The sequence below is a fragment of the Canis lupus genome, chromosome 4, assembly GCF_011100685.1.
Source record: "Canis lupus familiaris isolate Mischka breed German Shepherd chromosome 4, alternate assembly UU_Cfam_GSD_1.0, whole genome shotgun sequence".
Lineage (NCBI taxonomy): Eukaryota > Metazoa > Chordata > Mammalia > Carnivora > Canidae > Canis > Canis lupus.
The window spans coordinates 23,539,202-23,565,544 of record NC_049225.1 but is presented as its reverse complement, the minus strand read 5'-3'; the positions used below and the strand labels follow the sequence as shown (position 1 = coordinate 23,565,544).

At 38.5% G+C, this 26,343-nt stretch overlaps 1 protein-coding gene across 4 annotated transcripts in view; it reads left to right on the top strand.

Annotated features, from left to right (window-relative positions):
* Positions 1 to 26,343, top strand: part of ASCC1 (activating signal cointegrator 1 complex subunit 1) — a 105,573-nt gene that overhangs the window by 46,366 nt on the left and 32,864 nt on the right. For all 4 annotated transcript variants that reach the window (XM_038534276.1, XM_038534277.1, XM_038534275.1 and 1 more), the window contains exons 7-8: positions 736 to 855; positions 20,592 to 20,716. In XM_038534276.1, the coding sequence (XP_038390204.1) occupies positions 736 to 855; positions 20,592 to 20,716 (245 nt within the window). The remainder of the gene's footprint in view (positions 1 to 735; positions 856 to 20,591; positions 20,717 to 26,343) is intronic.

Sequence of the window (26,343 nt, the reverse complement as noted above, 5' to 3'; positions counted from 1 at the left end):
CTGATGCGGGACTTGATCCTGGGACTTCAGGACCACACCCTGAGCCAAAGGCAGATGCTTAACTACCCAGACGTCCCAGCTGTTAAGACTTAATGGCAAAAGTCTCTCTCTCTATATATATTTTAAAGATTTTATTTATTCACGAGAGACACAGAGAGAGAGATAGAGGCAGAGACACAAGCAGAGTGAGAAGCAGGCCCCATACAGGGAGCCTGACGCGGGACTCGATCCCGGGTCTCCAGGATCACACCCCGGGCTGAAGGTGGCGCTAAACCGCTGAGCCACCAGGGTTGCCCGCAAAAGGCTATATTTTTATAAATATTGCCAAATTGCTGCTAAAGATGTGCTACTACTTTATGCCTCCACCATTGTTAGATGAGTAAAATGGTGTTTGCAGCTTGTGGAAATAATGAAATAAAACCCAAGAGATGAGCAACACAGTAAATGTCTTTGTTAGTCAGAACTGTCATTCCTTGACGTTTTCCTCTAAGTACTAATAAACTGGTATTGAGTAACTATAGGGCAAGTTTGGGAATTCTTGTGTTTCTAGTTGGTGTGCACAGAATGTGTTAATTTTGAAATTAGAAGGATGATTAGATAATATTGTTAGCAAAAGAAAAAACCCCCAGCAATTCCATTTTTGTAATATTTGACTTTGTATAATAGCTATGTTTAAAATATAATGGCCCTCTCAGCTTAAACAGTTACAAAAATCTAATGTTTTTTCCATTGCAGTGACATTTCTGGGGGCAAACCCCTAGAAGTAGAGATGGCAGGGATAGAATACATGAATGACGATCCTGGCATGGTGGATGTTCTTTATGCCAAAGTCCATATGAAAGATGGCTCCAACAGGTATGTTTCTGGAATGCTTCTTTGCTTTTATCAAGAGGTTCCTAAAAAAAAATTCCTAGAAGTTCAGCGAGTTTTGATTCCTTTTCTTTGCAATCTTATGATTGTAAAAAAAAAAAAAAAAAAAAAAAAAAAATTTTTTTTTTAAAATAGTAAGCTGATATCTTAAAAGAGGAATTTGTTGTAGGAAAAAGTATCAGATTTTAATTGATAGTTATTGAGTTACTTTGATGGTAGATATTGATGATAACAATCTAGTTCTTATGAACTCAGTGCTTTCTTCATGTTTTTCAGGGTAATAGGAGGCAGGAAGGATGGCCTTTTAGGATAGTAGTTGGAAAAGTGACATAATACCTGTCTAGTGATTACCAGGACAAAGTGGGAATGAGGGATGCCTGGGTGGCTCAGTGGTTGAGTGTCTGCCTTCCAGCTCTGGCCATGATCCTGGAGTCCCCGGATCGAGTCCCACGTCAGGCTCCCTGCATGGAGCCTGCCTCTCTGCCTATGTCTCTGCCTCTCTCTCTCTCTCTCTCTCTCTGGGTCTCTCATGAATAAATAAATAAAATCTTAAAAACAACAACAACAAAAAAAACAAAGTGGGAATGATAACTACACAAACTCTGTAAGGCTTTTAGGTAAGTTAATCTACATGAATACTTAGAACAGTGCTTTGTGCATATAAACATCATCAAAACACACATCAAATGTTTACTGTTTTTTACCTGTGTTATTACCACACTTAGATCACTTATAAGGATTCTCAGTTTGCAACCCAGGCTATTTCTGAGGCTAGTCTAGGCATCCAGAGCCATTTCCAAGGTTAATAACACCATTTATTAGTCTAGTCAAGGTCTTCAGTGAGCAGAGGAGCCAAACTTGAATTGGAAGTTTGTTTTTGTGGTCTTTTTATTAAGACAGCATAGAACAGAGCTCACGCTGAACCAGGAACCTTGTAGAGAAAATCAAAGTCTCTAGGCAGGCCCCCAAGTTGATTTGCTTTTGTAGAGGATCCCTTGTAAGGTTTCTCAGCTCAAATTGATTATCTCAATTATCTCCTATTTCAATTCAATTGGAAGTGAATTTTTGGAGGAAGGTAGGAAGAGATGGTATAGAATCAAATGTTGTATGTATTTTGGACCAGATTTGTCTCTTCATAGATACCTGGCATGTGCTAAAATAGCATACTAATGACCTTGCCTTAAAATACAGGGGCACATTGTTCCTATGGGATATCCTAAAACATTTCTGCCAGGTTGGAATTTGATATCTGGTATGGATTACTTACTTTGTGTTGTAAGTTATAACTATTCCAAATGTCTTCACCATGTTATAGGGCTGCTATATAAGGGGTAGATTACTTTTCAGTTTTGTGAACAAAAACAGTGAATGATAAGGTAATCTCAAACTTTTTGATCACATAATCACTTTCATTTCTTAATTATTAAGGATACCAAAGAGCCTTTCTTTATATGGGTAATAGTTATCAATATTTACCTTATTAGAAGTTAAAATTGTGAAATTTAACATTTGATAGTTCATTAAAAATAGTAAGATATTTTTTGTTTATATAAATAACATATTTTTCATTAAAAAATCTATTTTCCGGGATCCCTGGGTGGTGCAGCGGTTTGGCGCCTGCCTTTGGCCCAGGGCGCGATCCTGGAGACCCGGGATCGAATCCCACATCGGGCTCCCGGTGCATGGAGCCTGCTCCTCCCTCTGCCTGTGTCTCTGCCTCTCTCTCTCTCTCTCTGTGTGACTATCATAAATTTAAAAAAAAAAAAAAAATCTATTTTCCAAACCAAAAATATTTAGTGAGAAGATAGGCATTGTTTAACATTTTTGTAAATTTCTGTAATAGAAGACAGTTGGGTTCTCATATCTGCTTCTCTATTGAGTGTATTGCAGTATGTTGTTTTGATTGAAGTATACAAGAAAATCTGTACTCACACAGAAATGTATTTGGAAAAACGAAGAGTACTTTAATGGTATTTTCAGACAATGTTGGCTATTTGGTACTACACTAAAACTTGACAAGTTACAAGTTACATTGAAAAGGTCATTTGCAATGTGAAATCAGAAACCAGATCAGTTAACATTTCATACACTTGCATTAAAATCTGTTGGTCTCTTTTGCATTTTGAGTGGATCTTTAACCTATGCACAATTTTATATTGGTCATTTAGAAAATATTGGTTTACTGAGTTATGCAGGTCTTCCAAATGTTGTCACATTTCATTATGCAATATATTTTTTTTCATTATGCAATATTAAAAATGTATTACTCACACTCTAATTTCATCATAATCTTTAAGTATTAGGAAGCTGCTGTCAACCTCATGGTAGCAGATACAGATTTTCTAAAAATTCTAATTTTCACTTGAAAGCTTGAATTTTATTATTGGCCCAAAATACTGTTTTTCTTGAAGTTCTTTTTTGAGAAAATGTCTGTCAAATAACCAAGTCTGAATAACCATAATTTGTCTGTCAGTCGTTCTTTCAAATACAAATGGTGTTCATGGACAAAGAGGCTAGTTCAGCACCAGCTCTAACAATCTCACAAGTGCTTTTCCTCCAGACAACCATCTACTTTGGTATATAGCCAAACTGCTTTATACATACTATCATTTTTATCACACAAGGATATTAAAAAGGCATGTACTTAAGGCCTGGGATTTAATAAAATTGATTATTTTTACTGTTTCATCAAGGATAAATAAAATTGGGACGCCTGGGTAACTCAATGGTTGAATGTCTGCCTTCGGCCCAGGTTGTGACCCTGGGGTCCTGGGATCCAGGCCCACATTGAATTCCCCTCGGGGAGCCTGCTTCTCCCTCTGCCTATGTCTCTGCCTCTCTGTGTCTCTCATGAATAAATAAATAAAATCCTAAAAAAAAAAAAAAAAAGGGATAAATGAAACTAGGTTTGTTTTTTTTTAAACTGTGAATGTGTAGGGAAGAATATACGTCCATGTGAATGTCATTACAGTGAAAAAGGCAAATAATGTCATACAATTATTATAAATATAGTTTTGACTTCATGGACTCCCCTCAGAAAGTCTCAGGTACCTTCAAAAATCCACAAGCCTTTGATCTAGGTAACGTTTTATTTCTAACATTGAAGATTGCATAGTTTCTAGGGAAATTATAACTAACTTGTTTCACAGTTACTCTTACCTGGCACTGTGCTTAGATTGTATTATCCCCATTTTATCTTTGTAAGATCTGTGTAAGATAGATGCTATTAGTATGCCTATTTTATAGATAGGGAGGTTCAGAGAGTTTAAGTAGTTCAGCTAAGGAATGCGCAGACAGCAAAACCACGCTCTGCATCTCTGTGTAAGAATAAAGGTTTTCAGTGTGTGTATGCTAGGTTAAGTAGGATAGACTATGTTTCATTTCTTATTTCTTGAGTAAAATGGAAAGTTGTGATGTACTTTTTTTTTGAAAGTGGTAAAATTCACATAACATAAAAAATCACTATTTCAACCATTTTAAAGTATATAATTTTGTGGCATTAAGGACATTAACAACGTGTGCAACTATCACCACTGTGTAGCTCCAGAACATTTTAATCACCCCAAAAGGAAATCCTGTATGCATTAACCAGTCACTCCCCATTCTTCTACACCCCTCTTTTCTGCCCTCCCCAGTTCCTGGCAGACATTAGTCTACTGACTACCTCTATGGATTTGCCTATTGTGGATATTTCTTATAAATGGAACCACATAATATGTGGCCTTTTATGTCTGGCCTCTTTCACTCAGCATAATGTTTTCCGAGGTGTATCCATGTTGTAGCATGGATCAGTACCTTGTTCCTTTTTAAGGCTGAGTGACATTTCATTCATTGTATGAAGAGACCACATTTTTGTTTATCCATTCATGGACATTTGGGTTGTTTCCACCTTAACTATTGTGAATAGAGCTGACTTCAATTCTTATGGGCTGACTCACTTTTAAAATGTATTAAAGTTTTTATTTTCTTGATTAACCTTGTAGTTTTATAGGGCATCATAGCCACTCTGCCTGACCTATGTTTGTTTGTTTCCTTATTATCTATTACGGGATTTATTTAATTTCTGTTCATACTAGTTTAAACCTTACTGTTATAAATCTGAAATCTTGATGGCCTATAGATAGATATACAGCTAAAACATGAAGCTATATGGAAAATTTAGATAGGATTACAGCATTTCATTAAATAAAATAGTGAATTCTTCCTAATCTCTGGCTTCAAGTCTGCTTTAACATACATATATCACAGACTCCACAGTTTTTATTTACTCTATTCTTGGTGGCCTCCAGAGGGAAAAAGAGAGGTCAGCGGGAAGAGATAATAAAATCATTACTTTGAGTTTGTCCATTGGGTATCTTTACCTTTTGTTTTAATGGTTAGATCCTTGGTTCTATAGAAGGTCTTTAAGGGTCAAGATTAATAGGTTTTTGAGATTGGAAGAAAATAAGAGCTATAGAAGCTAGATGGCTTTTGAAGACAGTGCTCAGATAATTGGTACCCACATTAATGGAACAGGGAGTACTTCAAAGGTGAATACACCCTTATTTCCCCCATAGATCTAGACCTTACAAATTTTGGACACTGACTGTTGTCAAGGCTTTGTAAATTGAAAGGTTTTATGAGATATCTACTGAATCCACTAGTGCGATCAACCAAGAACATTTATGAGTAATTCCCATCTCTCTCACTGCTCTATTTATTTTTCTGTTGCCTAGCCCTCTTTCACAAGGAGAGACATGAGTATGTTATTTCAAAAACGATTTGTAAATTTCCCTCCTCAAATTTGTGGGAATTACTAAGAAATTTAAGCACCTCTTATTTAATTCAATTTTAAAACTATTTGCCTCCTTTGTGCAAGGTATTTTGGAAGGCTGTGCAAATTGATACAGAAAGGAACATTAAATCTGTTTGTTTATATGAAGAGATACTGCTCAGTGCAGGAGGCATGGGAGAGAGGCTATGTTGTATTAAAAATACATTCAACTTTATGTGATTTCATATAGTTTAAGTCAGAGATTTCTTCCCTTAAAATGATTGAATGTGAAGTGCCTGACCTTTAAAAGGATGGAGCCACTTAGGTCAAATTTTTCCTCTGGAAACTTTGAGCTAGGACAGCTTTGGTTCACTTACTGATACATCCTTGGGTTTGGTAAAGCATGACTGGGTAAGGCATTTGTGGCAGTCTTCTCATTACTCAGTGGTCAGCTGTTGCTTAAGACTTAAGCATTCAACACAGTGGCTCTTTTGTCTGGCATTGTCACACAAGCTTCATCCTTGCCCCTCTAAAAATGGCTTCCTCACATTTGGTAGAGAACACTAAGTCAGCTCATCAGCTTCCTTCCTTTTCCCATCACAGTCTACCTATTTTCATCCCCCTGTGCTCCTTCATTTCACTCTCTTTCTGAAGAACGGCATACATCTCTGAGGAGGCTAATCTCTATTCTCCTGACCTCATTCCTTCTTATTTCTTCAGATCCCTGACACCATTAGTTCTTCCACCCTGCAGGGCATTTCCAGTCTTCTTTTCCCTCAGGCATTTTTCAAAAGCCCCACATGTGAGATGCAGTAGACTCTAGGGCTTCCATCTTAAGGAGGAGGGAGATGTACATGATTAAAGTACACTGAGGTGAGGCCTATGATTGAGATTCTAGGGTGCGTAGACAGGCAGGAAATCTCTGCTCATGTGTGGGCAAGTTTTGTAAAGGAAGGCTTCACAGAAAGAAACCTTCACAGAGGAGGTTTTTTTGCTGAATAAGGCATTCGCAGGTCAAGAGAGTAAGGAGCATTTTAAGAAAAGGGAATAAGTAGCAAGTGCAGATCTAGAAGCACTATTATATGTCGTATAAAGGGAGTTGGATTTTCTTTTGGTTTATTTGTTTATTCAACAAAAGTTTATTGAGTGCCTGTTATTTGCCAGGCCCTATGCTAGGCTGTGAATATAGAATGGTGAATAAAGCCAGGCACAGTCATTATCCCTATGTAGTTTACAGACTAATGGAGGAAACAGATGCTAACAAATAACACTTAAATGTGCAGTTGACCCTTGAACAACATGGGTTTGAACTGCATGAGTCCACTTAGGTATATTTTTTCAATAAATACAGTACAGTACTGTAAATCTATTTTCTTTAGGATTTTTAAAGAAAATTTATTTATTCATGAGAGAGAGGCAGAGACATAGGCAGAGGGAGAAGCAGGCTCCCCACGGGGAACCTGATATGGGACTCAATCCCGGCACTCTGGGATCATGCCCCGAGCCGAAGGCAGATGCCCAACTGCTGAGCCACCCAGGCATCCCTCCTTAGGATTTTCTAAATAACATTTTCTTTTCTCTAGCTTACTTTATTGTAAGAATACAGTATATAATATATATAACATACTGTAACACATAACAAAATATGTGTTAATCAACTCTTTATGTTAGCAGTAAGGCTTCCCATCAACTGTTGGCTGTCACTAGTTAAGTTTTAGATGACTCAAAAGTTATCCATAGATTTTCAGTGCCCTTAACCCCCTCATTGTTCAAGGGTCAACTGTAATTGTAAGTGTGATAAAGATGAAGCAGTGGGAAAATGGTGGTTTGTTAGAGGAAACTGTAATAGCAATGTAGACTGAGAAGGGCAGGGTCAGAGAAGGCCTCTCTCAGGAATTGATGTTGAATGGAGATCTAAAGAAGTGAGAGTTTGCAGGCAAAGGAGAAGTGGGAAGGCTCTTCCCATCTTTTGTTCTAGGCAAAAGAAAATACAGAGCAAAAGCCCTGAGGCAAGAAAAAGTCCAGCAAATTCCAAATATGGATGAAGTTTAGTGAGGGACAGGTAGGGTAACATGAGATGGCCATGTGAAGAAATTAGAGAGGCTTGGATCGACTTTATCTAGTGACACTAGATAAAAGAAATAAGATTAAATACAAACAGAATAAATAAAAAGAGATCCAAAAAAAAAAAAAAAGAGAGATCCATATTAAGATAAATCTTAATGGAACTGCAGAGCACCAAAGACACAAGATCTTAAGTCACCCACAAAGGAGTAACATATGTTATAAGGAACTCTCAGTAGCCATAGTGGAAGTCAAAAGACAGCAGAATTATTTTCTAGAGAAAATAATGGTGAACCTGGAATTGTGTACTCAGAAAAAAAATATCTTTAAGAACAAAGGTGAAATGGAGGCACCTAGGTGGCACAGTCAGTTAAGCATCCGACTATTGGTTTTGACTCAGGTCATGATCTCTGGGTCCTGAGATCAAGCCTCGCATCAGATTCTGCGCTTAGTGTGTAGTCTGCTGGAGACTCTCTCTCCTTTTCCCTTTGCTGCTCTCGCTCATGCACTCTCTCTGTCTTTCTCTCAAATAAATAAATCTTAGTAAAAGAAAAGAATAGGGGTGCCTGAGTGGCTCAGTTGGTTATGTGTATGACTCTTGGTTTTGGCTCAGGTCATGATCTCGCAGTTGTGGGTTCGAGCCCTGCATCAGCTCAGTGAGGAGTCTGCTTGAGATTCTCATTCCCTCCCCCTCAGCTCCTCTGCCTACTCTCTTTCTCTCTCTCTCTCTAAAATAAATAAAATCTTTTTAAAAAAAATGAACAAAGGTGAAATGAAGACTGTTGCAGGTGAACAAAAACTCAGAGAATTTATTATTGTGAGATGTCTGTAGTAAAGGAATGTATAAAGGACATATATTTTTGTTAAATAGATTAAAAGATTTTATTAATTTATGTTAAATTAAAAGATTTTATTTATTTATGAGAGAGAGACTGTGTGTGAACGAGCACAAGCAGGAAGAGAGCCAGAGGGAGAAGCAGACTCCCCATTGAGCACGGAGCCCAACATGAGGCTCATCCTAGGACCCCAGGACCATGACCTGAGCCAAAGGCAGATGCTTAACTGACTAAGCCACCCTGGCACCCTAAAGGATGTATTTCAAGAAAAGGAAAATGAATTTAGAATGTCTGAGATGTAGGAAGGTTAGTATGAGATGCAGAAAAGAATGGCAAATACATAAAATGGCAGACATTGTCTATATAAAATATTTTATAGTGGGGAGAGCTTTTTAAAAAGAAAGAGCTAAAAATAAATATTTTAAAAAGGGAACCAACATTGTTCAGTTAACATAAATGCCAGCTAAGAGCATTATAAGTCAAGCCTGAGGAGAATTCTAGATTTTAAGTATTTTCGTTTTTTTTTTTGGGGGGGGGGGGGCGGGGTGAGGAACGTGTTAAGATATTTTTTTACTGTTAAGCCAAATGCATACAGTAAAAATTTAAAACTAAGTCTAAAATAGGGTGTATAAATAGGAAACAAGCAGAGAGAAAAAGAACAAAAGAACAAATACAAATTTATAAAAAGGAACAAGAAGCATAGTAAAAAGTGGGATGAATATTTAAACATAGGATAATAAGTCCAGAGATATATCTATTAATGATACATGTTAATAAACTCACTGGTTAAAAAAGATAAGATTAAACAAAATTCAGTTATATGCTGTTTACCAGAGATCCATCCATCCATGAGGTAGTAGAAAACAAAAAGATACACTGGGCAAATACCAAAAGGAAGTTTGCATAACAGAATTAATATCAAACATGTTATTCTTAGCAGTAGAGAGAGGACTGTTACATAATGATAAACAATCTACCAAGATGATATAATTTTAAACTTGTATGAACCCACTAGAATCGCCCCAAAGTAGATTAAACCAGATTTATACAAACTTTTTACTGGAGAGAAATTGAGAAATCATGTTCATAGAAGGAGATTGTGACATATCTTCCAATTATTGGTAGGTCAAGCAGATGTAAAATCAGTAAAGATACAGAAGATTTTGACAATGAACAAATTTAATGTAGTAGTCATTTCTGGAATTATAAACCTAGCAATTAGAGAATTCATATTCTTTTCAGGCATATGGAACAGTTGGGAAAAATGGATTACACAGTAGATCATAAAGTAAGACTTAATAAATTTCAGTGAGTTGGTATATTATAAATCACATTTTCTGACCAGAAACAAAGCAAGTTTATCTACAATTACCAAGTTGCTAGAAATAATAAGAGTTTAGCAAAGTGATTGACTATAAAATTAGTATAATAAAATCAATTGTCTTTCTGTATACTGGCAACAAACAGATAATGTCATTTAAAAAAGATACCAGCCCTGTGACTTGCTTTGACTAATAGAATGGGATAGGAATGATTCGTAAAACTGTCAGTGCTAGGCCTTAAGAGATCTTACAGCTTTTCTTTTTTCTTTTCTTCTTCTTCTTCTTCTTCTTCTTCTTCTTCTTCTTCTTTTTCTTTTCTTTTCTTCTTCTTCTTCTTCTTCTTCTCCTCCTCCTCCTCCTCCTCCTCCTCCTCCTCTTCTTCTTCTTTCTTCTTCTTTCTTCTTCTTCTTCTTTCTTCTTCTTCTTCTTCCTCATGAGAGAGACAGAGAGGCAGAGACATAGGCAGAGGGAGAAGCAGACTCCCTTCGGGGAGCCCAATGTGGGACTCGATCCCCGGGCCCTGGGATCACGACCTGAGCCAAAGGGAGAGGCTCAACCACTGACCCACCCAGCTGCCCCCAGCTTTTGTTTTCAAATTCAACCTTTCAGGACACAGTTGCTTTTTAGGGAAGTCCAAACTCTCCAGCTGGAAAAAAAGACCATGAGGAAAAGAATTAAGGTGTCCCAGTTGACAGCACTAAGGCTCCCATCATGTGAATGGGGCCGTCTTGGATCCTCCAGACCCAGTCTAGCTGCCCAAAGAGGAAGCAGACAAAAAAAAAAAAGTAATAAAGAATAATTATAAAATATAGTAGATTCTACAAAAGAAACAAACAAGAGGATAAGAAGAATAATATAGGGGACATGCGTCAGATGCAATGTCCAGGGGAGGCATCTCCAAGAGTTGACATTTGAGTTCAGACTTAAAGAACACAAGGGAATGGTGGTAAGGGGGTACTAGGCAGAGGGAAGAGAAAGTGCAAAGACCTCGAGAGAGAGCTTAGTGTGTTTCAGCACTTGAAGAAGACCAGGGGAGTACACAAGGGAGATGAGGCCAGAGAGGCAGACAGAAACTTGATTATACAAGGTCACTACAGTTGGTAAAGAATTTGTACTGTTTTCCTAGGTGCACTGAAGGGTTTTAAGCAATATAGTGACATGATCTTTCATTTTAAAAAGGTATTGTGTGGTAAAATGGATTAGCGGGGAAAAGAATGCATGTCAGGTCATATTGCAATCCAGGCTGCAGTTGAAAGTAAGTAACCAGGTTAGAGTGATGACCATGAAGAAAAAAAAATAAAATGAAAAGATACCATCCATTTACAGTAGCACCAAAACCCATTAGGTACTTAGGAAAGAACTATACCAAAGTATGTGTAAGACCTTTTTGCAGAAAATTATAAATTATAAATAAATTGTGATTGCTCATGTTCATTGATAGACTTAGTTTCAAAAAGATACCAGTTCTCCTCAAATGATCCTATATAAATTTGATGTAATTATGAGACTACATATGTAATTGAAATGAAGAGCCAGGAACAGGAGGGGAAAGTATTCAAAAGTCATTATAGGAATCCAGGTGAGAAACAAGGCCTGAACAACAGTAACAGCGAGAATTGATATGCAGATTCAAGAAGAGTAAAATCTGCTCGATTTGGCAGTTTTCTGTAGGTGGAGTGTAGGAGTCAGATGAATATGATCCATTATGACTAAGCTGGTTTATCTCAGGAATTCAAAGTGAATTAAGACCAGGAAATCTGATAACATCCAACTCTCAATAGGTCAAAATTAAAAATAGTATCTAAATACATGCCTAAAAGGCTTTTGGTAAAATTCAGCCTAATTTTTTTTTTCATTAAAGACTTTCAGAAAGTAGACAGATATTGCCTAATATGATATGTATCTATTTTAAAGCAGAAACCAACAATCCTGGATCGTGAGTTCCAGCCCCATGTTGGGTGTAGAGATCACTGAAAATAAATAAATTAAAAATAAAACAAAAAACAAGGGCACCTGAATGGCTCATGGTTGAGCATCTGCCTTCGACTTGGGTCATGATCCCAGAGTCCTGGGGTCGAGCCCCACATTGGGCTTCCAGCTCAGCGGGGAACGTACTTCTCCCTCTCCTGCTCCCTCTGCTTTGCTCTCTCTCTCTCTCTCTCTCTCTGTCAAGTAAATAAATAAAATCTTTAAAAAAAAAAAAACCTTGCTATTTCTTGAGTGTTTATAGTTGTATTTCATGAGATCTACATATACTGACATAAAAGTAACTTCTGGGTTACGTGTCATGAGTGAACTGTATGTAGATCTCATGAAATACAACTGTATTTGTCCTTCTGAGCCATAGCCTGTATGCTATAGGACTTGCTGGCTTAAAAATCTCCCAGCAGAAATGCAAATAAAAACTGCAGAGATACCACCTCATACCCATCAGAATGGCTAAAATCAACAGCACAAGAAACAACAGGTGTTAGCAAGTATGTGGAGAAAGGGGAATCTTCTTGCACTGTTGGTGGGAATGCAAAGTGGTATAGCTACTCTGGAAAACAGTATGGAGGTTCCTCAAAAAGTTAAAAATAGAACTACCCTACAATCTAGCAAATTGTACTACTAGTATTTTCCCAAAGAATACAAAAATACTGATTCAAAGGGACACATGCACCCTGAATTTATAGCAGTATTATCAACAATAGCCAAATTATGGAAACAGCCCAAGTATCCACTGGTTGATGAATGAATAAAGGTGTAGTGTGTGGGGGTAAAATAGGTGATGGAGATTAATGAATAATACACTTGTGATGAGCACCAGGTGTTATATGGAAGTGTTGAGTCACTATATTAACACTAAGAGTATACTGTAAAGTAACCAGAATTTAAATAAAAACTTAAAAAAAGAAACAATTTTTTCTTTTCTTTCTTTCTTTTTTTTTTTTTTTAGCTTTCTCCTTTTCTTAAGTAGACTATAGGATTCTTCATGGTGGGGAGTACTCTTATTCAGCATTGTATATCCAACGCCTTTTATAATTCAGGTTCATAGATGTTCAGTGAATGTTTATTATGTACTTATTCACTCATTCAGCAGATACACAAGATGAATTGGGTACAGTTAGCTTTCTGTTCTAAGCCCGTCCTCCTAATGGCCTGTCCTGGTCCCAATCCAGCTATACTCTCTTCCATGTTTAAATTACCTGGAGCACCTCTTATTGTTTGTGTTATTTCCGAAGTCTTCCTTTATAGTTACCTGAAAGCTCCTTAATAACAAGAACTTTGTTTGCTTAGTTTTTTATTTTTGTAGTGGCTTGCATAATGCCTATATACAGTAAGCACTCAAGAAGTATTAATTGTATGGAACTGAATTAAACTGGAAAAAAATTCTCAAACAAAAGCCTGGAATTTGTACTTTCTAGGGAGTTGGTGATCTTTCTGCAGTACAAATCCATATCTGTAAAAATGGCTCTGGGATGCTTGAGCTTTGGAGCACTTAAGGCCTTTAAGAGCTAAGATTTAAGGCTTCTGTTTCCAAACTCTAAGCACTATCTAAATAATAAAAATGCTTAAGAATAATTCATAATTTTTCTCATAGTAACTCTATATTATTTTTAATTTACTTATGAGGAAGCAAAGGCATAGAGAAGCTCTGTGACTCAGATAGTCAAACAGGAAAGGATCAGTGAAGTAAGAATTGAAAGACTGTGCTGTTAGAAATATACAGACATACTGTTAAATGTAGTATCTGTGATATCAACCTGAAATTTAGAAACTGTACTCAAGTACCCTTAAGTTCTCTTAATAGAACCCCCAAAATATTTGTCATCTATGAATCATACATGCATGCAATAACTATTTATTGAGAACTGATTATGTGTCAGGCATTAATTTTGGTGCCAGGATAAAGCAGTGAATAAGATAAAGAGCCAAACTTTTTAGAGTACACAGTGAATTGGTAACAGCACAACTGACTTGGATTCTGGTCTCTCTGTCCTGACTTTGAGCAACTCATCTTTCTATGCTTCATTTCTTCTTGCGTAAAATGAGATTTTATTATTTTTTTTAATTTTATTTATTTATTCGTGAGAGACACAGAGAGAGAGGCAGAGACCGAGGCAGAGGGAGAAGCAGGCTCCATGCAGGGAGCCTGATATGGGACTCAGTCCAGGGACTCCAGGATCACGCCCTGAACCAAAGACAGACACTCAACCACTGAGCCACCCAAGCGTCCCAAAGTGAGATTTTAGACTACAACTTTGTAAAGGACTTTAGTTCCTTCAAAGTCCTAAGTCTGTGAATTGGACAGAAATCTTAATTTTCCAGAAAGACAGAGCTGGAAATTGGTTTATTTTATTTAATTTATTTAATTTCCTTCGTATAATATTTCTTGTTCCCTGCTTTTATTTAGTCAAAGTCCCTATTCACTTCTTTTTCTTTATTTATATTTTTTATATTTATTCATTCATTCATCCATTCATTCATTCATTCTTCTTTTTCTTTAATAGAGGAGAAGAAAGTGAGGCATCATTGTGCCGTGATTTTTTTTTTTTTTTTTAAGATTTGTATTTATTTGAGAGAGAGCACAAACAGGGGGAGGAACAGAGAGGGAAGGACCGGCAGACTCTGCACTGGGCCTGACATGGGACTTGACCCCACAACTTCAAAATCACAACCTGAGCTGAAATCAAGAGTTGGACACTCAGCTGACTGAGCCACCCAGGTGTCCCTGTGCTGTGATTTGTAATTGAGGTGGATTTTGCAGTGCTTGGCTACGTTCAGTCTTAAGTTATGTTTATAATGCTTAGAAGTGTTTCAAAACTTTATGGTTCTGTCATGGTGTTAATCAAAAACTTTAGACTCAATATAATGTAGGTCTTTGCTTGGAGGTCCACATGCACAATTAATTAAATCAGTTAACTATAAAATCAGGGTTATGTGTAGCATGAATATATTTTATTTTCCCTTTGAGAATATAGCGGCAAAGTTATTTCCATGAGTCAGCCCTCTTTTTCCATCTTTACCGATATTTTATTATTTAGCTTTTCTCATTGCTCCTCAAAATTATATTTAAAAAAAAATACTCCAAGACATGGAAATATTCAGGGTACATTAAGTGAAATAAGTAGGTTTACAAAAAACTGTCTTGTCTTTTTAAAATTGATGTATATCTGTAGAAAAAAACTTAAAAATCATATAAAAAAGCATAAGTGTTTTTGTGTGGTTGGAGAGGTTATGATCTCCTTTTCATACTTTTTTCTTTTTCCATTTTTTTTCTATAATGAACACATACAACTTTGTAATTAGAGAAAAAATTAAGACCACTTGGTCAGGAAGCCCATCTTTCTTAACTGGCTTCCATGCCTTTGGTTTTGCCTGTGTATCTTGCTTACAGGCCCTCCTTGGTTTCCTGTGGCCTACGTGGTAAGATTCCAACTCACCTTGACCTCAGAAGCCTTACAGCCTGGCTTTGTTCGGCCTGCCTTTCCATTCATCACTGTCCTTCCCTTTCTACAGATGTCTCATGAATCCTTGGACGTGTTCTCTTTCATATTCAGTTTTTCAGATGTTGGGAACAAAAATTCCTCTAGAATCATCTTTTACTCTTCATGTCAGTATATCAGAAAAGCTTCCCCTTCTTACCACCTCCACCACTGCCCCCCCTCCAGCCATCTGGTTGCTGCAAAGACCTCCTTCCTGCTTCATCCTCACCTCTACCACTTTCTTCTGCACAGCAGCCAGAGGTTTCTTTCTAAAATGTCAGTCAGATCATTTCATTCTTCTGCTGAAAACACTGAAAGCTCCCATCTCACTCTGAGTTAAAACCAAAGTCCTTATAGACGTCTGCGAGCCCTGTGTAAGCCCCATGATCCTCTCCACCTCTCCAGCCTCAGCTCTTCTCCCTGCAGCTCTACTCCATACACTGGCTTTTTACTATTCCTCAGTCCTGCCACACACATGCTGCTTTATAGGCCTGTCCTTGCTGTTCCCTTTCTGGGCAGTGCTAATCCCTTGAGTCTGCTCACATGTCACTGTCTCAGGGAGGCCTTCCCCAATCCCCCTGTATAAAATGGTACATGTACTCCCAGTGGTATTCCCATCTCTCTTTAATACTCCATTTTCTTTATGGTGGTGCTTAGCACCACCTGCTGTAGTATGTGTATATGTGTCCACTATCCGACTGTCTCCTTCCACTGGCATGTAAGCTCCTCAAGGCAGGGGCTTGTTCACCTCTGTATCCCCTTCACCTGGAGCACATCAGCCCTTCCTGTCTCCTTTGAGATCTTGTCCTGTCAATTTCCTCTATCACCTAAAGTTTTATTTTCGTTCTCTGTTGGATAATTTCTTGTCTGTAAGCATTTTCAGTTCTTTCTCCTTATCAAGAGCAAACACAAACAACCTGCCCTCCACTCTGTGTCTTCTAATTTTTTTTTAAAGATTTTATTTATTTATTCATGAGAGACACAGAGGGAGGCAGAGACACAGGCAGAGGGAGAAGCAGGCTCCATGCAGGGAGCCCAACATGGGACTTGATCCCAGGTCTCCAGAATCAGGCCCTGGGCTGAAGGCAGTGCTAAACCACTGAGCCACCCAGGCTGCCCCTGTGTCTTCTAATTATCAAGGCATTAGTTTCCTCGGTTCCTTTCAAGTTTCTGGAAAGAGTTGATGTTCACTTACCCCCTCTCTCCTCCTCTGGTTTCTACCTTGGTCCTCTCTACCAAGGCCTCCATCTTGGTGTGCTTCAGCAGAGGTCTCCTGTACACTCTGAGAAGTAAATAGACTTTATTTTGTTCCTCTTTTTACTTTACTTTTCTGTGACTTTGTACTATACTGATTTTTTTTCCTCCTGTAATTCTTCTTTTAGCCTTTCTAAAGTCCTCTTCTGAAGGTTTTTCTCATTTCTCCTTATTGATGATCTTTGCTGGTTCCTTCTCTGCCCCTTACATAAGTGTGACCCTTAAGGCTCTGTCCTTAGCTCTCCCTGTGAATCCTCCTACCCACTGTGACTGCATCTATTCCATGCTTTTAACTATTGCTTTGCATTCATGACTAAATCTGTATCTTTCTAAAAAAGATTTTATTTATTTATTTATTTATTTATTTATTTATTTATTTATTTATTTGAGAGAGGGAGCATGTGCAAGTGAGTATGGGGAGGGACAGAGTAGGGACAGAATCTCAAGCAGACTCCATGTCAAATGTAGCCCAACATGGGGCTCGATCTCATGACCCTGAGATCATGACCTGACCTGAAATCAAAAGTCGGAGGCTTACCTGACTGAGCCACCCAGGTGGCCTTCAGATCTGTATTTTGTGTGCTTTAGCTTGTATTTCCATCCCTCTCCTGGACCTCTCCTACTTGATGTCCCATGTCACATGTTCAAAAGCATATACAGTATTAGCCCTCTCTTTGGAATGACATAGCATAACAATAGCAATTGCTTCTCCAGAATGCCCCACCTTGGTCAGTGGCCCACCTGGTCATTTAAGGCAGACTCCTGCCAGTCACCTCAGCTGCTCTCTGTGCTTGAACACTGCTACGTCTGAGGGCATCAGCTTCTCTCTCATGCAGCTCTTGTGAAGCTGTTCTCTCATCTCGGTTCTTACTGCCCCTGCCACAGTTTGGATATGCATCCTTTCCCCTTTTCTAGTGCAATCCTTAAAGCATGTGCTCTGAAGCCAGACAGTATAGATTCTGATTTTGTATCTGCCACGTATTAGTTATGTGACTTTGGTCAAGTTTTATAACTTCTCTGTGCCTTAGTTCCCTCATTGGTAAAATAGGGATTAATAATTCATTGTGAGGATGAAGTGTATTAACAGATATTGAGTGTGTAGAATAGTGCCTGACATTGTTCTAGCTGACTTCTGTACCTCAACTCTGTTCTTGTAGAGTGTTTTCTACTCTTCCACAGAGTCAGCTTTCAGAAGTGGACCTCTAACCACATCATTCTCTTTTTAAAATCCTCATGGCTTCTGATGGTTCGACCACCACTTATATCCAGCTCATCTCCACTGTCCTATCTGCCTCACCCATTGCTACAGCCATATTCAGTAATCAGTTTTCCTAATAAGATGTGATCGACCATCCCTTGGTATCTTTATACATGCTGTTTCTTCTGCTCAAAGTGTCCTTCTTCCCTGGTTTTATCTGTGAATCTTCAGTGATCCTTCAAGACTATGTTTATTTTATTTTTTACATTCACTTCTCACTTAAAAAAAAAAAAGACATATTTGAGAGAGAGAAAGACAGTGCATGCAAGTGAGGGGGAATGGAGAGGGGAGAGAACCCCAAGCAGACTCCCCACAAACTGCAGGGCACCATCTCACAACTCACGAGATCATGACCTAAGCTGAAATCGTGAGTCAGATGCCCAATCAACTGAGCCACCCTGGTGCTCCTCATTTTTCACTTTTTAATCAGTCACATCCATCAGTTAACCAATCACAGCCAGTAGGTACTGAAAGGCAAGTATAATGGTGTTCTGGAAGATGTAAGACAAATGTCAGATGCTCTTGAGGAACATACAATCTAGTAGGGGAATAGGACAGACAAACTTAAAGCAACAAGGGACTGTCCCTGAGAATACTAAGTAGAGCACACCTAAGGAGAAGGGCAGAGTCATTGCTCATAGATACAGCGAAGTTGGGGGTGTTAGGGTGGTTGGAAAGGCTTCATGGAAGAGTGGGGTTTGAGGGATTGGCATAAGTGGAGGGAGAGGGTGGATACTGTGGCCCAGGGAAGAGAAGGCAACAGAGGTGGTGTTGTCAAGCTGCTTAGTGGAGGAAGCCGTATAACAAAATGTGCATGTTGAATGCCAAGGTCACGAGGCAGTGAGGAGTTACCTGGATCTCCAGAGCCTGGAGCATCCTGAGGGACATCCTGAGCATCCTGTTGTCCTGTTCTACCCCGTGCTGGGCCACACTGGAGCCTGACACAAAGGGAGAATTCAGCAATATACTTAACTCATCTTCATTCAAAATTTTGATATTCCATTCATCGTGGATTTTTTTGCATTAATTTTGATTTTTTAAAATATTGCATTAAAACATGATTTATTTTGGTTACTGCAGTTTTTGGCACTGCCTTAAATTTTGTGCCTGAAGTAATTTCCTCATTTGCTTTACCCTACTCCCAGCCCTGTGTTGCAGTTCTGAAGTTTGGTAAAGGGGACATGGGTATTTACTTTAATATTATTATTGTTATTAATTATGGCTTACCTCATGTTATAAATATTCTTTGGTTAGTAGGCAGGTAGGCAGTATTTCATAAAAAGCAATTAAGGTAATTTAGAATTTTAAGAAGATTAATTTTGGAACTTTGGGGCCTGAAAACCATGACAGGGAAAATAATCGTTTGTGCTTCTGGATCAATTTTTCAGGGACGGTAACTTCCTCTTGCTGCAGTGCATGCAGTGCAAATGAAAAGAGTTGTTTTGCCCCCGTCTCAATGAGTGCAAGATCATTGGAGGGTCAGGATACTAGAGGCTGTTGGCCACTTGGAGACAGGCATCAAGCAGCCACGTTGCTGAAGCCAGAGTGTTCTGATTGAGGCAAGGTCCCACAGATGGGCTGTATAAGCGAGGCGTGGCCCACATTTCACATAAAGCTAACCTGTCTATCCCTGCTCAAGAAGAATCTGTGCTCTGGCCACAGTGCTTACTCTGTGGGCCATTATACTTGGGCCATGGCCCAAGAAGCAAAGGCAGATTCATGGACTCTGAGTTTCTTAGGACTACTTGTATCCAGGAAAAGAGGATACAGGTAGCCCTGATTTTGACACAAAGCGTATTACCAGTACATCTAAAAATGTGATATCTTTTGTTTATTAATATACTAATGGAAGATTATTTTGGGCCAGGGAAGTCAATTAGCATCAGCACAAATCTCAGAGAAGGCTAAGGGGAAGGTTGAAAGAGGCAGACATTGAAGGAGGGATTAAAGAGTTTTCTAGACAAAGGCTGAAGGAGTTCATCACCACTAGTGTGGCCTTACAAGAAATGTGAAAGGGAGTTCTTCGGGCTATTGAGCAAAATACCCGACAGTATGCAGAAATCTGTGCAAGAATTACTTCTGGTAGAGGTGTTAGAATGAATGGCCATCATCAAGATAGAACTCAGCCACTGCAGAACCCTTGCTGCTTAGAGCTTACCTGGTACCCAGATGGGGAAGAGTCATGCAACCTGTGGATTTTCCTATAGTGTCTTTATTGGTACTGCACTTCGGCCTCAGTGAAATAAACACAGGGATAGTGTCCAAGGCTACTGGAATCTTTGCAGTGCAGGCTCCTTCCCAGTGAACAAATGTCTGAGAATTATATCAGACCTCCTTTGATCCCAGCAGAAACACATCAACCACATGGTAGCTGTAGGTTCTCTGACTGGATGAAGCAATAAAGCACTTCCTTTTAGGCAATTCTCTGTTGCACCTGGCTTCTTGAGCCCTATCCCGAGATGCTAAGCTTTGATTCCTTCAAGATCATGGTTAAGCTTCCTGTGAAAACCTGGCCCTCTTCACGTATGGTTGATCCCCCGCCTTAACACTCCCTGTGATGGATTTCAGTTATTGGTTTCCACGTCCATCTGCTCCCCAAGGCTGTGAACACTGGGTTGTGGGGACTGCGGCCTTTCTCTCCCTCCTCTTATGCAGGGTCTTGCACAGTGATTGGCTCAGAACAGATATTCTATGAACATTGAACCAGTAAATCAGGGATTCATGAGGTTACTAAGATTTTTATACTTCTTCCTTCAATTTCTTTAGGCTTCAGGAATTAGTCGATCGAGTGCTGGAACGTTTTCAGGCTTCTGGACTAATAGTGAAAGAGTGGAATAGTGTGAAACTCCATGCTACAGTGATGAACACTCTATTCAGGAAGGACCCCAATGGTAAGTCCTGCATAGAACTGTAGCATAGTTTATGATCAGCAAGGCCTTGTGATACCCCTGGGGTTCGAACAAAATGGGCTATCAAACAATTTCTGGTAATCTTTTTGGAATCTTTAACTTGTCTTGATTAGCACAGTGGAAGTGGGAAGGGACATATCTAGTGTGGGACCATGACATTCCAGATCTTTGATTTCTGTTGCATGATGGTTGCCAGATTTGGCAAACAAATGCAAGATGCCCAGGTAAATTTTAGATGAACGATAAATAATTATTTTAGTATAAGTGAGTCCTATGCAATACTTGATGGCTTTTTGAAAAGAAGAGAGAAGGAGGAAGATTAGCTAGTAAAAGTAGACCAGTAGTTCTCTCCTATGGGCCAATTTGTGCCCCCCCCCCCCCCCCCCCCCCCGCTTCCCCTGAGGACATTTGGGATTGTCTGGAGGCATTTTTGGTTGTCATACTTAGGGGATTGAGGTTGCATTACTCCTGGCATCTAGTGGGTAGAGGCCAGGGGTGCTGCTTAACTCTCTACAATGTTTAGGACAGCCCACCTCAACAAAATATCTAGAAATGTCAATAGCACCAACATTGAGAAACCTTGTGTTAAAGTAATAATTTTTCCTCTCATGGAATCTGAGCCTTTATATAAAAATGCCTTGTTTTAACCCTTGACTTGAGATAATCTGCATTTCAAAAAAGGATTCTTTTCTTTCCATTGCCTTCCCCCACCCCACCTCCAGGTGAAAGCTTTTCTAGCACACTCAGCGTATATCTGATCAGGACCCACAAATTCAAGTTATATGCAGCTTCTCCTTCTAAAACTTGTTGTTTCAAATATACCAGCACCAAAAGTTCATATTCAGGTTTCATTTCCTTTTTTAGAACTCTGACATTGGTTTTAGAAAGTTTGGGTTGGAAGAAGACTCCATCAGGACTTGAACCCATGAACTATTAGTAGATTTACACTTTTGGACAGTTTGTGTGTCCCTTTTTGTCAAAGTACAGTTGACCTTTGAACAACACAGTTTAAACTGTGTGGGTCCACTTAGACATGGAATTCTTTCGATAAATGCAGTATAGTACTGTAAATGTATTTTCTGTTCCTTACAGTTTTCTTTTTTTCTTGATTACTTTATTGTAAGAATGCAGTATATAATATATAAAATATGTATTTTTAAAAAAGATTTTATTTATTCATGAGAGACACACACAGAGAGAGAGACAGAGACACAGGCAGAGGGAGAAGCAGGCTCCATCCTGGGAGCTGATGTGGGACTCAATCCCTGGACTCCAGGATCACACCCTGGGCCGAAGGCAGATGCTAAACTGTTGAGCCACCCAGGGGTCCCCAATATATAAAATATGTATTTATTGGTTATATTATCAGTAAGGCTTTTGGCCAACAATGGTAGTTTAGCTTTAGGGGAGTTCAAAGTTATACACGAATTTTCAACTACATGGAATTTGGTGTCCCTAATGCCCATTGTTTAAGGGTCAACTGTACATCTTTTTATTTCTCTCAGATATATACTAAGATCCCAACTGGAAATCATTTAATATTAACCTTATTTTGTTAGAGTCATTATAGGACTAAGAGATTTGTAGCTGTCCATATTTTAGTTCTGTTAATGTTAATGTTAATGTTTTGTGATGTTAGGTTGTATTTTATTTAAGATTTTTTTCCAAATAAATCACTATTTTACTTTTGAGAGCACTGAGATCAAAAATGGTTGAAATGACTGAGTCAAAGCCTATAGACTCTTATTTGGGTAGGTAATAGAACCCAAATTTCTATATTAGTTCTGATGGAGTACATTTTTTTTTTAATTTGGGAAGTAGTATTACAGAAGATTATTTGGAATTTCAGGGGAAAAAATCTCTGGGATATTTCATTTTTATATATGTATATACCTTGTCCAGTGGGAATACTTAGAGGAGTTTGTGGTATTTATTTTATTCTAGATGGTCAGTTTTAAGTTTGGAAACATCCTCTGAGGTGAGGTACATTTTAACATCACTATGAAGACAGAGTTCTAGAACTCTAGAGTATACTCTAAATTCTTTGGTTCAGAAGATATGTTGTATCCAGCACCATCCAGTAGAACTCGTGATGATAGAAATATTCTGTACTTGTGATGTCCAGTATGGCAGCCACTATCCACATGTAGTTTAGTTATTGAGCACTTGGAGGTAGATAGTGAGACTGATTAAATTAAGTTGAATTAAATTAAATTTAAATAATCACATGTGGCTAGTGGCTACTGATTTGGACAGTACAGGTATAGACAGTATTTTATTAGACATTTAATACTATCAGCAGTGCATTCTGAAAGTGTCCTAGTCCTTAAATCTTACTTCAGAGCTCTTACCATATTCCATTATTAACTAACCTTTTGACATAAGAGAGTTGAAATATGCAGGAATTTGTATCTTCTAAATTGTGTGGATCCGGGTTTATATTCACTTAGCGCTAGAACTTCATGTAAGAAAATGTTCTGTGTTCACAGTCTAGTTATCCTTTCCTACTTAGAGATAGTTTGAATATAACACCTTTATTGAGATATAATCCACATACTTTATGATTCATTCATTTAAAATGTATAATTCAGGGGTGCCTGGGTGGCCTAGTCGGTTGTACCTCCAACTCTTGATTTTGGCTTAGGTCATGATCTCATGTTTGTGAGATTGAACCCCATGTCTCACTATGTGCTTGGTGGGGAGTCTGCTTGAGATTCTCTCCCTCGGCCACTCCCCCTCCCCTCACATACTCATGTACTCTCCCTCTCATATAAATAAATCTTTGAAAAATACATAATTCAGTGATATTTAGTATAGTCAGAGTTATGCAACCATTACCATGATCAATTTTAGAACATTTTCGTCACTCCAAAAAGAAACCCCATTGGCAGTGTGACTCCTCATTCCCCTAAGATTTTAGCCCTAGGCTCCATCAAACTACTTTCTGTCCTATAAATTTGCCTTTCCTGGATATTTTGTATAAATAGAATCGTGCAATGTGTGATTTTCTCTGACTGGCTTCTTTCACTTAGCATAATGTTTATGTGGTTCATCCATGTGATATATAGCAGGTCTCCTGCCTTGTTTTCTTTTTATTGCCAAATTATCTTCCATTGTGTGGATGTACCATATCTTATTTATCCATTCCTCAGTTGATGGACATTCATGTTTTTTCTTTTTGACTGTTACGATTAATGCTGCTGTGAATATTACAAGTTTTTGTGTGGGCATATCTTTTCACTTCTCTTGGGTATAATACTTAAGAGTGAAATTTCTGGGTCCTATGGTAACCAGTGATTAACCTTTTGAGGAACTGCCAGACTGTTTTCCAAAGTGGCTGCACCACTTTACATTCCTACCAGCAGTGCATGAGGGTTCTATTTTTTCCACATCTTTGCCAACCCTTGTTATTATTTAGCTTTTGGATTATTTCCATCGTGTTAGATGTGAGGTGGTATCTCATTTTACTTCTGATTTGCTTTTCCCTGAGTGCTAATTCTGCTTACAGATTTTGAACCTGTCATTAAACATTTCAGTCTTCAGGGGCCCCTGAGTGGCTCAATCAGTTAAGCATCCAACTCTTGATTTCAGCTCAGGTCATGATCTCAGGGTTGTGAGAACAAGCCTTGTGTGGGGCTCTGTGCTCAGTGTGGAGCCTTCTTTGGATTCTCTTCCTCTGCCTCACCCCTCAAAAAAACCATTTCAATCTGCAGATATCATTACTGCTTTTTTTTTTTTTTTTAAACTAGGCTCTATGCCTACTTAATGCTTGAATTCATGACCCTGAGATCAAGACCGACCTGAGCTGAGATCAAGAGTTAATACTTAACAGACCAAGCCACCCAGGTGCACTTCAGTACTGCTTTTAATTGATATTTATTTAGTATGAATTTAAAGTTTCATATCTTCTCTTGGGGGCACCAGGGTAGTACAATTAGTTGAGCATCCGACTCTTGGTTTCAGCTAAGATCGTGATATCAGGATTGTGAGATCGAGTCCCACTTTGGGCTCTGTGCTCAGTACAGAGTCTGCTTGAGATTCTCTCTCCCTCTCCCTCTGCCCTGCCCCAGGGGCATATATGAGTGTGTTCTCTCTCTCTCTCTCTCCAATAAATAAATAAATCTTTACAGTTTCACATCTCTACTTAACAGGGACCTATTTTTAATTTGTGAAATATACATAGATTGGGATCTTTGATTAAGAGAATATGTTCTTGTTAGAAGTTACCAGTGTATAATTCCCGTGGCTAGCTAACATATATTATGCTCATGGAGTTAGCAGCCTAGACATATTTCACCAATTTACTAATTCTGAGTTGGTAGTCTCCATAGCTATATACAATAAAAGAACATATTCCAAAAAAAAAAAGAGAACATATTCATAAGTGGAAATACAACTATTTTTGAGTGTCTGTTGGTGGGCAGGAAAGGGTTGATATTTTAGAAAATACTTGAGGGTTAAATCTTTTTTCTTTTTTTTTTTAACGATTTTATTTATTTGAGAGAGAGAGAGCCAGAGAGAGCATGAGCAGAGGGGCAGAGGCAGAAGCACACTCCCCACTAATCAGAGAGCCTAATGGGCTCGATTCCAGAACCCTGGGATCATGACCTGAGCTGAAGGCAGACATTTAACCAGCTGAACCACCCAGGCAGGCCCCCCATGAGGGTTAAATAATTCTTAAGGATGCTTTGAATTTTCTATACCTTGGATTCTTCTCTGTGTTGAATTTTTACTTGAAAAAGACATAGAAAAAGGTGTTTCACTGTTTCTTACTTGTCATCCCTTTCCTTTGAAATCCTTTTACCTACTATATTTTAAGGATGTCTTTTGGGATAAGCAAGCTAAATTAACACAAGGAGTTATTGCACAGCTTTGATGAGGCTAAGGTCATAGATTTGCTTCATTTCTGTGTAGAATAAAGATATCTTTGATTGCAACTGAAAGGGGCTCTCATTTTGGGGGAGTCCTTAAACCAACCCACATCATGTTGGTTGCAACCCAAATCAATGTTGCCAGCATTTTTGACTACTTAATATGTGAATTTTTATATATTTTTACATATTTAAAAATGCATACAGGTTATACAAAATCTTGGTTGTTTTTTTTTAAACATTTATTTATTCATGAGAGACACGGGGGGTGGGGGCAGAGACACAGGCAGAGGGAGAAGCAGGCCCCTTGCAGGGAGCCTGATGTGGGACCCGATCCCAGATCCCAAGATCATGCCCTGGGCCAAAGGCAGATGCTCAACAGCTGAGCCACCCAGGCGTCCCAAAATCTTGGGTTTTTAAAGTGCAGGAAACCTTTGGAAATCACCTAGTCTTAACCTATAGCTGTGTAAACAAACTGAGGTCCCTAGAGGAGATAGTTTGCCTAAGAATATGGCTAATTTTATACATACATAACCCCCACATCTTTTTTATTCATTCATCTATTGATGGACACTTAGATTGCTTCCATATTTTGCTTATTATAATAATGTTGCAATAAACATAGGGGTACATATATCTTTTTGAATTAGTGTTTTCGTTTTCTTTGGGTAAATACCCAAGAGTAGAATTACTGGATTGTATGGTATTTCTATTTTAATTTTTTTTAAGGAACCTCTA